General features: G+C 38.9%; 1 protein-coding gene across 11 annotated transcripts in view; it reads right to left on the reverse strand.

The window, feature by feature from the left end:
- Positions 1-16,664, reverse strand: part of ROBO2 (roundabout guidance receptor 2) — a 1,042,619-nt gene that overhangs the window by 37,432 nt on the left and 988,523 nt on the right. For 7 of the 11 annotated variants that reach the window (XM_039556213.1, XM_010399525.4, XM_010399519.4 and 4 more), the window contains 4 exons: positions 15,379-15,506; positions 10,829-11,110; positions 10,329-10,454; positions 5,800-5,956 (listed from right to left, as the gene is read on the reverse strand). In XM_039556213.1, the coding sequence (XP_039412147.1) occupies positions 5,800-5,956; positions 10,329-10,454; positions 10,829-11,110; positions 15,379-15,506 (693 nt within the window). The remainder of the gene's footprint in view (positions 1-5,799; positions 5,957-10,328; positions 10,455-10,828; positions 11,111-15,378; positions 15,507-16,664) is intronic. The other 4 variants (XM_010399526.4, XM_010399523.4, XM_010399528.3 and 1 more) reach the window with 1 other exon arrangement.

The following is a 16,664-nucleotide window of genomic DNA, read 5'->3' on the forward strand; positions in this document are numbered from 1 at the left end:
AATTGCTTAAGTTGTCCTTACTGAGTCAGTTTAGTTTTTCCCACAACAGCTAAGCAACTTGACCAAGATATGCAAAAAAAATATTACTGACCCGTTATCACATTCGTTAATGGTGATTAGATAATGTTACACCACAATCAACAACAAAAATGGACTAACTCACTTCTAGGATCATTAATGTAGGACAATGAATATTGACCTAGACATGAAAGTAGCAGCATTCTTAAAAGCTTTATGTAGTAGCACTTATCCACAGAATCCCAGAGCAAGCTGAGTTGAAAGGAACCCACAAGGATCACCAAGTCCAACTCCTGGCCCTGCACAGCACCATCCCCAGGAGTCACACCAGGAGCCCAAGACATTATCCACTTATTGCCATCCTCCCCTTTATCCGTCTATAAATTTACCATTTGTTTCTGGTTTGTAGATTAAATAAAAAGCTGCACTTCCCTCATAAATTCTGGCCTTCCCACTCGGCACACAGGTATCTCCTATGATGTGTAATACATTCATGTCACAGCAGCACTGACCCTAAGCATATGCTGTGTCACAGCACCAGCTGATAAGGTACATTAGCACACATGTTGACAGCCCTGCCAGCACCCCACCTCCTAACCAATCTGTCCTGGGACTTACCTAGACAGTGCTACATTTCTGAACACTTTCAACACACCTGCCCAATGTAAATGGAAGGATTAACCACTAGCAGTGTTCTTGAATACCAAATTCTTCTCTCTTCATACATAAGGGGTGTCCTGGTAGGAGTTTGTGGTTCATTTGTTGCCTTATACCAAAGATGTAAGGGGTGATGCTGTATCTGATCAAGGCTAGGAACAGAAGCTTTATATTTTATTACCACTTCTTATGCAAGCTTTGCCAGCAAGTCAATTCTTTTAGGTCTCTGTACTCATCACAGGACCTTTCAATTCAGTGTTGTATTACACTATCATCCTGGGATGCTGTCCCTTAGAGATTCTGGCATCATTCCAGTCCTTAGTGACTGTGGTCATTCCCTATGCATTACCTCCCCAGAGTAATTCCCTAATCTGAACACAGCTTCAGTTGTACACAGCTTTGCTGACAATCACACCACTCAAATCTCAACTGTCTACTCTTCCCATCTTCAAAACATTCAGTCAGGCATCAGTCCCTGGAGCATCAGTACACATTTCTTCTTAACTCCTGGTGTATTCCAAAATAACTCAGGATACACAGCTTTTTTTTTTTTTTTTTTTCCAAAAGGCAACCAGACAACCACAAGCTCTCACAGCTCCTTCACTGTCAAACCATCACACACTCTAAAGGCCATTTCCCAAGCATCATATAAGACACTTTATCTTCTTTCCACCTTCAAGGACTGCTGACAAGGTCCTTTTTCTGCAGTGCAGGCAGGCAATGCATTGTGCTAAACAGTTAACTTCTCAAACCAGCTTAAAAATACACCTTTAAAGCTTCTGACTTGGAAGGAAGGATTTACCAGTTTCCCAGAGAAAAATGAATTACTGTCAATTTTCTCAAGTGTGAAGCCAGGTTACAAAAAGGCTGGGAACACTGAGATGGAGAAGTTGCAAAACCTGTATTATGAACAGAACACTTAGTTTCAGCAAAACCCAAAGATTTCTTAAATTAACTAAACTACTTTTTCATTATTCAGAAGTCTGTAGTCTGTATTTAAACGCACAGATTCAGAATAGTTAAACCAACCTGACTTAATCACCCAAAAGTCCATGGAAGACATATCTGGTAATTCACACTGGTATAAATTTAGATCTCTGTATATATGTATGTAGATATGATCATATATAGCTATACAAACATACATATGTGCACAGAAGTGAAAATAAAGGCTGCTTCTCAACACCTGGCCTCTAGGAGAGGTTGAGTGATTGATCGTTACCATTTTCATAACACAGAGATTTAAGAAAATGTTACATGATACATATTCACCCTTAGCAGACAATTAAGATATGAACAGCTGTAATTTGTTTTTCCAAACAATATTCACTCATGACATTTGCACCCAAGGCTGAAGGGACCATCCTAACCCATGCTGCTAAAAATGTACAGCGCAACAGTTCTCTCGCTTCCTTTTGCTCTCTCAACCTCACGCTTTGCTATAATGGCTTCTTCTTTAAAAGGGACAGGGCAAAAAAAGACACTCCCTGGTGACTTTTCAGTGATGAATAAACGAGCTTTGGATGTGCTCGCCTTCTGACCCTACTCGCTTCAAATCCCCAAGTGTTCAGCTTGATAGTAAAAGAGATTTCTCAGTGAAAAGATTCTGCACAAGCACCGTATCTTTACCCAGATTTTGTTCGAAATGGAAAGCAGCCTAAACCTGAAGTTCAGGACATTGAGATTCAAGATTTCAGGTACAAGAACCTTTGTGTTCTTCATGCAAGGCATCCTAAAAGCCGCAAGTTCTAACCTGCATCAAAAAAACAACAAAGAAAAAAAAAAAAGAAAAAAGAAAAAAACAAACCTAACAGACTACATAGTAACTATATGTCACATAAATGCTACAGTTATAGAAAAAACTGGTACCAAAATATTGTTACTGATCACATCCTTGTTCTTTTTTGTTTTCTGAGTAAATCCAATGTGGTGAAAATGCAACTTTTTCAAGTACACTTATTAAAATCTAAGTGCTTTAACTTCATTAGGGACCTCAGATTGTAATTTCTTTATAATTAAGACCCTAATAAGTGCTGGTTAACAAACAAGAGTCTCTATTTTTCTAATAAGTTTTATTGTATTGTCAGCACTTTTATTCTACCGTGATCTTTTACTATTCAAGAGCCTGATTCATTACATTGATAGATTTGTTCCTTCAAAATATAAAATAAAGGTGATAGATAAAGGGCACATTTCTAATGAAACTGTTTCATTACACGCATAGTTGCAACAAATGAAGCTTCCCTCCCTGGAACTCACCAGAAAGGACTGTTTGAAGTAAAAAGTACTACTCCCTTAACTTTCCCTAAGGACAGAAAACAAGTATTGAATACACTGACACTCAGCAGCTAATATTCCAGTTTAGGGTGTAGCAAGAAATAGAAATAACCAAATAACAGTATGCAGACTGCCTTTACTGGGGTTGGCTCAAGATCATGCATATTACTGGTGAAAAATGGAAGTAAATGATAATGAGTAAGAAATGAGCATTTCCTTACTGTCACGTTTAGATAAAATCAAGCAAAATCATCCGCTCTGAAAATGGTGGGAAAGGGAACATGTCAATTTGGGAGATACTATAGGAAAAGAGAAACTTAATTGACACAAACAGGCTCTTTGCTGAGGTTAAACAGGAATTTAAGAGATCCCCAAAGCCACCACATCATATAACAGGGCTCGTTGGAGGAAAATGTTCACTTTTCCTTCTGCAGTTTATGGAAAAATGGAGGCAAATGCAAATCCTAGTGCCTCTGGGAAGAAGATGGTCGAGAAAACTGAGTATTTTTTCTGTGACAGGTTAAGTTACGTGGGGCTTTTTTTATATCACTTGCTATGGTGGATTATCTTTTGCAACTCAGAAGTCCACTAGCGCTCATAAGGCCACTAGTCTTAATCTCTAGTAAACAAAACTAGGTGTCAAATTTTTGGCGTTTTTTGGTGATAATCATGCCAATGAAACTTACGCTTGAATTCAAGCGTTACAGGAAGACATACAGAAAAACAAGTTTCTGTTTAGATGTCACCTGCCTTGTTTTATTGGTCTAAACATTCACATTTTGTATCACATTGTGAGAATTTTATTAGTGTTCCGTTTTTCTGACTGGAAGTTCATTTTTCAATTGTAACTACCAATATAATTACATCTGCATGCAACTAATTCTAAAATTAAAACACTTTGAACTTGTCACAGATAGAGTACATCAAAACCAACCAAAAAGAACGAAACAGTTTAAAAAAATGTGGCTTTTTTTTTTCTAACCCAATATGTCCATATTAAAGGCAACATAAAGAACACAGCCTATGATTCTTTCCCTTTCAGCCTGTTGAAAATCACAGAAACGAGATCAACCCCTAGATACAGAAGGACCATTAGTATTGGAAGTATCCTGGGGAAGTATGGGCATTGCAGATTCAGTCTTCATCAAAGGTGGTTGCAAATTACTGTAGGTCCAGACTGAGACTCTAAGTCCAACCTTCAAATTTTTTCTGTGTTTGGTAAAATGCGTATTACAAGGTCTTGCTATCACCACTGCTAATGGGACATTACAAAAAACAGGGAAGAGTAATTCAAAACATAATCACAGGAAAAACTAAGTCTGAATTGTTGTGAACCTGGAAGTTGGTGACTACCTTCTCCTTAAATAACCAATGTTGTCTTGGTGACCAACATCATTCCTTCCAGCTAAATTACAGATGCATTATGCAACTGAGGAGTCAAGTCCTGTGTCACAAGGGATTTCTCTATAAGGTTTTTCCATTTGCCTCTTATGCTATTTCATTGTTCTGAAGCAAATATAAGTGGTTTGCCTTCTATTGCATAATTGTTTTAGTGAAATGGCTGCACATGCATCTTAAGGATATAAACTGATAAAGACAAAATTATTATATGGTGAAACAATTTGAAATTTATTTTAGCCTCTTATAACAGAATACAGAACAAAATGATTATATGAACTTTTTGCCTTGAGATTTAAACAACACTTACAATCATTAAGGTTATTTGTTTTCCATTACTTTGAAATTCTAATTCTAATACAGCCTGAATGAGCCTTTATTTTAAAAAGAACTTCACTGACTAACACATTTATTGCTCATTTTAAGAGTCAAAGGACTTGGTATAAACTGAAATAATGCGGAATTTTTCTAGCTTTAATTATAAAAGTAGTAATGATCAATTCATGCTTACAATTGAGATAACACTTGAAATACTTTTATTCAGTAAAGCTATTACAATGAATTCTCAAAAATGTTTCATCCTTAGGAAATATTGATTAATCCATGTATTGAAACAGACAGAAATTTGTCCCTAACAGAACAATTATTCTCAAAGGCTCAAACAGAGCTAACCACAGTAAACTATGTTTTCATATACTCTTATTTTCCTCCAGAGTTTGATAACCTGGTATTTCACATAATTACACTTTATAAAAAGCATTTTGTAATTGTTGTCTGTGTAGAAAATGTCTCTTTCCTCTCATTTAGCACTTCTTGTGTGATTTTGTGTCCTTGAGAACAAGTTTGAGCTATGCAAAAATATGTGGAAGGTTCCAGAAACTTGAAAGTTGTTTGATTAATAACAAAAAAAGCTTATAATTAGCATGCCTTCCTCAACTGTGAAATTTCTTCTAAAAGCCGATGAGAAGATTATTATCCATTGGTTGATCTTCAAAAAATTAATCCAATTTGGTGGGATTTTTTTGTTTTGTTCTGTTGGCTCTAATATTTTTAAACATCAAAGCAGTGCAAAAATACAAAGAACCAGATTATGTCATCCTTACTCACTCTGAGTCCCATCAGCTGCACGCAGTCCCAACAGAATTCAATTACGCTACCTGTGAAGTGAGATACTTCTCAGCATGAGAAAGCACTGAAGCCCTACGTGATGATGAAGCAAGGTCACTTCTGTTTCCACCTTCAGTCACTATCCAGGAGCTATTCAAACATTCCTCCTCCACAGCCTTGAATAAGTCTACAGGATAAGGCGCTCTCTCTTTATTTTTTTTTTTTAAGCAAAACAGAATAATATCGTCACTTAGCAAAATTAAAAAAAAAATTTAAAAAAAAGGACCCATTTCTGCAAATCACAGATTTTTTTCTTCAAAAGAAAAAGAAAAAAAAATTTACCCTGCTTCTTGCTGATCCACCCCATAGTGCTCCAGCTCTGTGCCTGGAAGTGGCTGCACAGGAGGGGGTGGGAGGGGAACACTGGCCCAGTTTGAACCATTATTTTTCTGGGGCTTGGCAGTATTTTTGTTTTTCTTCTTTTTCCCTCCTTTGCCACCTGCAAATCCAAAAAGAAAAATAAAATGTTAGAGATATAATGTGGGGAAAAAAAGCCAGCTATTTACATTTCTTTGAAAGAATTCTGATTCCAGATGGCATGCCCCAAAAAAGAAGACGTATTTATATCTCAGCAGAATCAGCATCAACGTGCTAATGCTGTCACAAGGTTATAAGTAATAATAGAATGGAATGGGAAAATATTCTGAATATTTGCTGAAAATCACTTCTTTTTAAACCTCTGTACATTTGCACCACAAATTTTGCTCCAAAAGTGCAGAAACAAGGAAAGACAGGTTTTCCTGACTCAGAAATATATTCCTTGATTTATTCATGTGTACTTTGTGACTTCTTGAATTCATCTTAGATAAAATTATAATAAAACATAGTGAATTATTTTAAATGTTAGAATACAGTGTGATTATAACACAGTTTTGCATAATCACTTTCTGTGGAAAATACAGATTTAAGGACACCATCTAAAAAAATTGTCATTTAGACTCAGTATCTTTTAGCCAGAATAGCATGAGTAACTTGTCAAAACAAAAGAAGCAGGGTTGTGTTGAACTTAGGAATTTCCTAAGTTCTTTTACTTTAAAAGATCAGGAGGTCATGTGCAATGTTTTAGGACTGTCTGTTTCACAGGATTCAAATATCTTGTGCCACTGTGGAGAAGAGGTTCTATTTCTGATACACAGCTCCAATGGATGAGGTAGAAATGAAGTGAGAATGCATTTTGGTTAAACCCTCTGCTCTTCTCTTACTGTCCTTGTATCCATTTCTCCAGCTGAGACATTTCCATTTGTGGGAGAGTGATCCTACAGAGAAAGCTCTCATCCCACTTGCTCTGCTTCTTTTATTTTGCCATGACTTCTTTTTCTTGTCAGGAATTCATTAAGAAGAAGAATCGGTCAACATTTCAAATCCTTTGACTGCTTAGGGACCCATCTATTTTTTTGAGTTTTGTTGTGCCTTCAAACTCTTTGGCTTGTTGGGTGGAGGATTGGTTTGTCAGATGCCTTTTCAGTGGGGTAGCCAGCTGCTGTCACTCATCCCTGGCTGCTGCAGAAAGCAGTCTAATCCCTCTCACCCACTGACATCTCTTGCTGATTCATAAGGATCAGCCAAAAAAAAAAAACCCTCAGGTAAAAATGAATCAATGAATCAGGAAAACCACAACTGACTTGGGGGGGTGGCTCGCTGTGCACTGGCAGGCACCACCCTCTTTGCCATGGCTCTAACTTTAGGCATGGAGAAACACAGAAGGAGGTACAATCCTAGCAATAGAGACAAGCCCGTATCATGGGACTTTCTGTCTGTGAGACAGTAGCTTTCTTCTGTTACCTCCAAATGTTAGCTGGATGAAAACAGGAACAAATAGAGAGGGAAGAAAAAGGTGATTCTGTGGCTCAGAAGTAGCCAAGACTTCTCTTTTCACCTCCTGTTGTGGTTGCTAGGGACAGGCAACAAGCCCAGCAATGCTTCTAATCGACCTGGCTGGCAGCACATTGCAAGCGAGACTTTGCTTTTCACTACTCAATTCCAGACCAGAGCTCTTCCTCCCTTGTTTTGGAGTATTTATAGTAAGTCCAGCCAAGATCCTCTCATTCACTATGAACGGAGCTGATACTACTTTTATTAGGATGGAAACAGGCTCTTCCTTCCGTTTGTAGTCTGGCAGAGACGACAGCTTTCTTGAAAAGGGAAAGAACATTTTGACCACTGAAAAGAAACTCCAGTGATAGTGGAGATAGAGGAACAAATACTCAAACCTTCTGGAGGGAAAATGAAGCTTTCAAAGCACAGGTAGGGTAAAAGAAGTAGAGTTAGAAATAGGGTCAGTGAACAGTCCAAAGGAGGTGGGTTAATTTTAATTTGTGGGATGTGGGGAAATTTCTGAAAAGTCAGCAGGAGTAGGAGCCAACAACAACTAAGGCAGGAGGGGCTGCTTTAGGAGAAAAGCACATGCATGTGTGTGTGTGTTGCACGAGGATTTACACTAGGAATACACAGAGAAGGAAAATGCAGAGGACAATTTCAGTTTAGAGATAAGTCGAGGTGGAGAGGAAGATTTTGGACGTATAGTATCTTGATAATCTTAGGAGACTGATAAAGTGTAGGCTGGATTTGTGGAGTGCTAGTATGGACGTCACTTGGATTTTGGGGGTTTCAAAAAGAGAAATTAGAGATAATGGAGATATTAGAAGGAGTGAAGCAGAGAGACAAAGGACTTGTTTAGATGAAGAAATGACAGAAGAGGACTCCAAGGTCAGTGCTGGTAGGAAAGCAGCCTACATTGTACAGTCAGGCAGGAGATTTCTGTCCCCATGGGCAGTTACCCCACTGTCAGACTGGTAGGACAGACACCTAAAACAAAAAGCCTGATTTGTGTTTGAAAACTGATGCACAGAAGCCTTGTTTCCCCATAGCAACAATGCTTGATGCTTCAATGTCTCCTCACACTGAAATTCAATTATATTGTTTAAATCTCTAGGCAAATCAGATCCTTGAGAAAGAATTTGCCAGTTGGGCTGCTGATCCTAGTACAGACATAATCTGTGCAAAGTGAAGCTACAAAATTTCCCTGCCTCAAAAAAGCAAGTTGAAGTTTTAGCTATTTTCCATTCCACAGTAGGAAAGGAATTCTCCTGGTATTCATGTAAGAGAGAAGAAACTTAGTCAGAATAATGAGTAGTACTTAAAGTACTAACCAAGGAAGTGAGAGGAACAAATCCCTGCTCACCCTGATGGGGACTACGTAATCAAAGCTGGTCTCTGACTCCAGTGATGCTCTAATTATCAGACAATTTGAAGGTCTCCCCCCCAGTTTCTTGTGTATTACAGACATAATTATTCTGTATCAAAGGCATAATTAGTGAGCAAGGGAGAGCAAAATACTGACTCTGCAGTCCAATAATCTGACACTCATCTGAGCATTGGGGCATCCAGTTGTGAGCTGCCTTGGTCACAACAAGAGTGCCCTGGCCATAGAAAGACTGACAAACCCAAAGTTTCCTCATGTCATCAGAAAATTTACTTCAGACTGAGAAACACTACACAAAATATGTTGCACTTGAAATATTTGATTGAAGTCCAGCGTTTGATCAATGCGCATTTTCCAGTGACACCTGCTATTTTCTGAGAAAATTCTTAGGCAGTTGTAGCCGTCAATGTCCCTAAAGCGTGATACTGCTCTCTGATATCTGACATACCTCAGCACGTCAATTTATGCATTTTAATGAAGCCTGGGGAGCAAGCTGATTTCCTCAGCTACTTGTGAAAATATCTCACATGCAAGGAACATGAACCTTTTTTGAAGTATTGCATGAACTCATCTCCCAGACACCTCTCCGACAATGCCATAAGCCTGTTTTTTGGTCTCACTCAAATCAGCTAATGCTCCCCCTTGAGAACACAAGACTTGCAAACACATTTGGCTATTTGAATGATGGGCCAATGATTAGAGGCTTCTTATCTCAAGATTCAATTTGAATAGTCATTTAAATTGACATAAAGAAGACATTGCTAGGTTTGGTCTGTTACTGTGATGACTGCTCCAGCTTAAAGAGGAAATTCAAAAGGCTGTGGATATAGTTTGAATATCAAAATTAAGTCCCTTCAGCTCTTTCATATTTCAGCTAGATGAAATCACAGATTTTAATTTTAACTGCTGCCTTTTCAGTTTTTCTCTTAACCAAAAAAAAAAAAAAAAAAAAAAAAAAAAAAAAGACAGCTATACATAACATAAGCAACAAGTAAGCAAAATTAAAGAAATCAAGAGAAAAGGTGTGTTCAAATATAATACACAACCACATGTACTATGATCATTTTCATCTGATGAAAATGCATCATGTTTCCAATAGAACATGCAGCACACACATAAATACATCCTGCTTGTATGCAGACTTGGAACAATTTGTTGAAACCCCAGTGAACTTTCAGGGCCCTACAATTATTTCCAAGCTGCTTCACTGAAGAACAGCATTTAGAAACAGCTCGTGAGAGTGGGAGATCTGTTAACAACTCAATAAAAATATTAATCTCCTCATGAAGTTCAGCGTGGGGAGACCTATAAACTGAGGATGGATGAAGAAATACGTTTGCTCCATAGACTGTGTCAGGGAAAGGATGTGACAAGGAGAGGCTGGCAGTTGTGCCGACAAGCACCACATGGTAACTCTCCAGTTATCCCCAAGAAGGTTCTGCAAAAGGTTTTCGGCTTCAGTAGAGTCCCATGTGACATTGTTTGCTGATGGGCAGGAAGTCTCATGATTATCCTCAACTGGTGCCTGGGAGGTCTTCTGCCTCCCTGGCGAGCCGCTCGCCAACACCCCTCCGTCCCTCACTCCCCTACGCACGGCGATGGAACCAACCTGAGAGGCTGCCACTCCTTTCGGAGCTGTTGTGGGAGCTGGTGGTGCTGAAATCCTGTGACTGGTTGTGTGGCAATCTATTAGCCAGTCCCTCAGCCACCCGGTAGTCAGGGATGTAAAGCAAGGCTAAGGGTTAAACGGCAGAGGTCACAGTGGCATCGTGGGATTAGTCGACAGCACAAGCACATGTGACACATGCAGTTAGCAAGTCAAGGGCAGATGGCGTGGGGTGGCAGGTTTTAACTTGGTTATTTTTAAAGGTACACCTACCCTAGCCTAAAGGCAGATGGCTTGGTCACTAGCACAGGACAAAGAGCATTAAAAGCACAGTGCAATGTATTTTGTGATCAGGTGAGGTTCAGCACGCATGCAAGGTGTGCAAGCACTAGTTCAGGTCAATATGAACAGCGTCTCACAGAGCTAAAAATAATTTTCTAATTCATGCACAGATGATACACTACATAAAGCCAAGGGCTCTGGAAAATAAAAGCTGTAATTACCATTGTTGCCTTTGCCTTGGTCTGGGAGAGAGTAACCAAATCCCATGAGGTCATTTTTTTGCTGAATTGAGCTTTTCCACTGCGGATCTGGTAAATCGACAGCCAGCTCGTGGATGCTGTTGGAATGCAGGATCTGGGTGGTGGCATACGGCGTAGCCTGAGTTATTTGACTGGAGCTGTTGTAACTGGTTTTGGTGGTGAAGTCGATGCTGCTGTAAATGGCTCCATCGGAAAGCATGGTAGCAGTTTTGTCCCCTTGCCCTGGCACTGGTGGCAGCACATCTGTGGTGAACACAGGGGAATGAAACAAATTGTTGATGCACAGGAAGCCTGAAAGTAGCAAGGTTTAAGCTGAGAAATAAACGTGTCATTTTGCACGTTTGCATTTCAGCCGAGACAGGTCCATGAGCCAACGAAGGGGAGATGATGTACAACCATCGCCAAGCTATCAGCAGCTGTGACAGGCCTACCACTTGTCCTTCACGTCTCACTGCCTAAAACCATCTTTTTTTTCCCCCCATACCTTCAGCTGTGAAAGTGAAGTTTGGAATATTTCTCTACTGAAGAATGTTTTCAATTGTTCACTCTATGTCAGAACCAATGAAACTGTCTGGGCTTCAGGGAAATGATGAAAGGAGAGAATTTACAAATCACAGAGGGAACTTGCCCAGCAAATACGTAGAAGAACTCCCAAAGCAATTTTTTAAGGGCATCACCTTGATTTCCTTGAAGTTTTTTGCATTAGTTTATCTAATTTTCCCTTTGACACTAGCCAGTACATTTCTTCTTTTCCACAAAAGAAAAACCTGGCAAAAACAAGTTGTTCCTGATATGTGAAAGAAATTCTGTTATTCTGAATGGATTTAGGTGATCAGTCCCTCAAAATGGCAAAGCAATGTTGATAATGAAGAACAACTTGTTCAAAAACTCCAGTACATCTACCTGAAAACCATTACAGCATATTAACTAAATATCTGCTGAATTTTCACCATATTTTGAATCCTATCCCACACTGCAATTTTTATCTTTAATCAGTTAGATTGGCAGTCTCTCTCCTTACTAAAGTGACCTTTTCTAGTGGAATACTACATCTAGAAACTGAGACTAGTGAAGTGTGAAGAACCTAATGATGACTGGCATGATGTCCCAAGGAGAACCACAGCTCAGCAGATAACCCTCCTTCCTTCTCTCTCAGAGGGCAATATATCAAATGGTACTATCTTCACAATTTATTTAGACTCTGAAAAGTTGAATCAACTCCAGAATGTGCTTCTTAAAAAATTGCTTCATTTACATGCCATTTTCTTTCTACAGCCAGATGGCAGATACGGGTTCCAACTGTTAGATCATACTTGAGATAATGCGTACTCCTACAGTGAGGATGTTCAGATCCCATTCTAGGGATCACAGATATTTTTATGTACCTTAAGCCCCAGAGAGAAAAGATGATTCTCGCACCTAGTCAAGGGTTTAAGCTCAGTTCCAGACTCAGATGTGGGGTTTGTGCAACCTCAGTGAATACAGTTGTTCTCTCACTGTCTCAAAGCCTTATCCAGCAATGAGATTGACACCATGGATTCCTCACACTATCTGATTTTTTGTTTGTTTTCCTTGGTTTGTTTGGGGTTTAGGTTTTTTTTGGTTCCTGGGACGAACATTTAGATCACAGAATTATTTTCTTTTGCATTCAAGTGTGTAACTGAACATTTCGACATGGACCCTAATAATATCTTCAGTCTCAGGGCAGCAACATAATATTAACAATAAATATGTCATTAGCAAATGCTCAGCAGAGACACTGCAGAAAGAGAGATTAAATTTGGGTCTATCGGCATGATCTGGTTTTGCACAAAGCAGGGAAATGGGCACAATCAAGCATTTGAAAGATCTTAATTGTATTAACTTATATCTGCAGATAAATCGGAAGTGCAAAAAACCTACAATTAATGCAAACTACAGCCCGTATTTCAAAATCAGTTTGTTACTGTTACTATCTATCTGCACACATGCAGTGTGCTTTCCAGGGGCAGTACACAAACAAAAATGCATCTATGTGCAAAAGAGATGTGAGAGACAAGTGCAGTCCTATCTTTCTTGCATTTCATCCACAATATCAACATTTCTCCTTTCCACAATCGGTTTCGTCAGAGTATAATGGCTTGAAGTTTAGTAAATAAATTCTGTTGTTGATGTATAAAGTGAAGTAAATCCAGCTCAACCTGTCTGTGTTGGATTTGAAGACTCAAGGAAGTAAAAACTAGCGAAATGCTCATCTCTGAATTACTCAGACATACATCTGTCTTTTAGAGCATATTTCTGGCAACTGAAGAGGTATCATCTCTACACAGCCATTTTAAAACGGAGAACTATTCATGTGCACACACTTGAAAGGGAAGTTGCATAGCTTCCCACCAGCCAAGGACTTTCAGTCATTCTTACTGATAAGCTGAGGTTCTCCAGACATTCTAGGAATTTTCAGTACAAGCACGGATTACTTTTTTGACCCCAGTGAGATGTACACATTAAGCACTCAAAGAGCCATTAAGTAGAGATTTTACAAAGTGCCACAGTCAAACAGTAGAAGTCAAGTGTGATTTTCCCAGCAAGTTGTCATAGCAAAAACACCACACTGTACATTTCAGACCAAAGATGAAGACACACTTCCCAATGGAGACTTTCCCCCAAACCCTCCAAAATCCAACTTTTGTTTGTAACTCTTGACATAAATTAAATATCTCAAATTTTTGTGCAGGGAAGCTCCTTCTTGCTGCCTTGGAGACGCAATACCATTTTGTGGCCTTACATGACTCCAAACCTAACCTTTGCTTCCCACTTACAGCCTTGCTCTCAAATGCCTATCTAGGACAGTGGATCTCACTCTTAAGGGAAATGTTAGGACTGCCTGCCTCAGTTTCTGAGTTTCCAGGGTGACTGATTGTCACCCTACTCTTTTTAAAATTCTTACAGAACGTTTATATTATCACAGACCTTTTAACCAGTAAAAGAGGCCCAAATTCTATCTATATAGTTAATATTCCAGCTCTACATGTTAAAATATTTCTAATTCATCTTTAATGTGGAAACATCTAATCTCAGCTGCTGAAACTGATAGGGATAAGTGATCCCAAGCCAGCCAGGATAAAAGTTTTAGCTCAACTGTAAAGATCATGGGTGGAATTAAGCTGCTGAATTTCAAAACATAACTGTTGTTATCTCTTGCATGAATTTGGACCTATGCCTCATCCACACTGAGGCCAAAAATTTTAAAAAATGCTTCCAATTCCAGTCATATAGAGCCAAATGCTAAAAGAAAATGGTAATTTTTCTGTATTATGTGAGCTTAAGAAAAGATGGAAAAGTACTGAAGGGTTTTATTTTCAAGATATTCACAACAAAGAAGCTGGCAGAAATTCAGTTGCCTTGTAAATATTATCAAAATTTTTGCTTACTTTTAAATATTTTTGACAAGAACTTTGTAACATTTTAATACAGAATATAAATCTAGTGTATTTTGTTGTAATTTTAAGTCACAGTAGTCAAACCACAGGCAAGAGGTTTTGCCTGGGAATGAATAACCAATATGAGGGACGGTCTTCAGAAGCAGATTCTGGTCCAAAGCTGAATTCTTTTCACATTTATCAGTTTGATGGTTTTATAGATTTTTTCTTGAATTTTAATGCGATTTTGATGTATAGTGTCGTCTTGATTTTTGTTTATCTATTTATGTCTTAAAAATATTTATATACTCATTTACATTAGGAAGTCTTCTCCTAGACACCAGTATGCAGAATTAGCTGTGTTTTCACAGAAACCAAGGAAGTAACAGAGAGATGTGAATTTTACTATGACTTTTAAAAATCCCAATTCTACATCTTAAAATTCCCATTTGAGTTAAACGTTTGAAAGGAAATAATGCCTCTAAAGATTCATCATTGTAACAATACATCTTTACCTCATTCCCCCAAAGGTGCTTTCTCAAGTCAAAATGGCAACAAACCCCTAAAAGATCTAAATAGTTCCCTTTTATGTATCCTTTCTTCCAATGAAAAAGAAATTTGCTTAAGACCTTTGAGGTTTTCTTCACAGATTATGGTTGAGACCGAGAGCAGGCCCTCAGCAGGAAGATGACAGGGAAGGTGACAGCAACAAAGTTCTCATGTCCTTCTGTTGAAGCAACATCCTTCCTGCATCCCCTGTGTTCTCCTCCGCTCTTAGGGACATACTCCATCCCTGGCTATACTGCCCTGCACAGCACATTGCTCATCTCCACATGAAAGGGAATGAGGTTGAGACACAAATACATTTCTCTTGACATCGTAAGCAGACCCTGCCTCACCACTGCAGTGCAAATGACAAACTAGACCTACATTTTAAAGAAGTAAGAAGAGATAAAGCAAAAGGAACATTTTAAAATCAATTTTCAATCAAATCTAGAAAGAAACACATAGAAAGAACTATAATGATAAAAATATTATACAGTATTCATCATAGATGTTAATTAATGGAAGCCTATTTTATAATATTGGGTGACTTAATTAAAGGAAACCTACCTCCACGACCAAAATTCCCAAGGTCATTGGGTCCACTAGTGCTGTTATTTACTGGCAGACTTGTGGCAGGCCAAGAGTCTGCAAGCCAAGGATAACTGGGGTCACTGGCATTCAACAGACCTGGTCGACTGAAGCAGAATAAGAAAAAGAGATATACACACAAATATATACATGTATATATCTAAAATTACAATATCTGTGAGACAAGTAGTGAAGGAAGAGGGTATATTACTGTTCTTCTAACACCACAGGTAACTAACGGTTTAGGAGACTTTAATTTATTTCAAATTACAATTGTATAGCCTTTGATGATTTAAAGACCTTGAGCAGTTAATTAAGGTTATATACAAATCAACTTTGTCAGTAGAAGTGGGACTAGGCATCCATCGTGACTCTGCCAGAATCCAAATGAACTCCGTTGTCTGTGTGAAACAGGAGTTAGGCAGCACCATTACGGGATCCTATGCCAGGGCTGAATGATAAATTACCACCTCAAGGGAGACATCACTCAAACTGATTGCTCCATATCAGCCATTTCCAGGACTTTGGGCCACTATTTCTTCCTTCCCTTGCATCCCAAATGTATGCCTGTCATCTACAGGCTGGTAACTCTTTCTTTGAGCACTCTTGGATGGTTTAGAGGCAAACAGGTTTGAGAAGGATTAATGGGAAGTCCACAGCTATCTCTATGTGCCACTACTGCATGGCTTTTATATCCCTGTATTTCCCAGCTTTGAGAGCAGCCTTAAACAGGGAGCATGGTGAAAGAGAAGGCACACTCGGGCCATAAGGCACCGTGTCTCTCTCACCCCAGGATAAACAGAAATTTAGCAAGGCAGGTGGATTGTTTGTATTTGTATTTAGCAGGGAAAACAAATCATTTGCTGCAGACCCTCTCTTCTCCCAAATGAAAACAAAAAGGCGTCCACAGTTCTGCAGTTTTCCTAGGTTATTAAAGCACTCCTGAAGTTGGAGCAACATCTCTGATCATTGAACATTATAGACCCCTGCCTGGAACAATCCCTAAGAGAAACATCGGTTTCTATGGAAACGGCAATAAGACGACCCAGCCGCATTCTTGCCACATCTACTCGCTCTCATTAGGCCTAATCTCTTTTTGCTAAAATATTGATTAAACAGGAGATTGGAAGTTATTACCAGGGCCTAATTACAATCTCCATATTGGCAAAGGGAAAATAGATGAGGATATATGGGCCCGTTATCAGCTTTTATCAATTTCAATTGAGTAGCCAAAGTTGTGGAATCCAGTCCTATCAATCTACAGC

Source organism: Corvus cornix, chromosome 1 (genome assembly GCF_000738735.6).
Source record: "Corvus cornix cornix isolate S_Up_H32 chromosome 1, ASM73873v5, whole genome shotgun sequence".
NCBI lineage: Eukaryota > Metazoa > Chordata > Aves > Passeriformes > Corvidae > Corvus > Corvus cornix.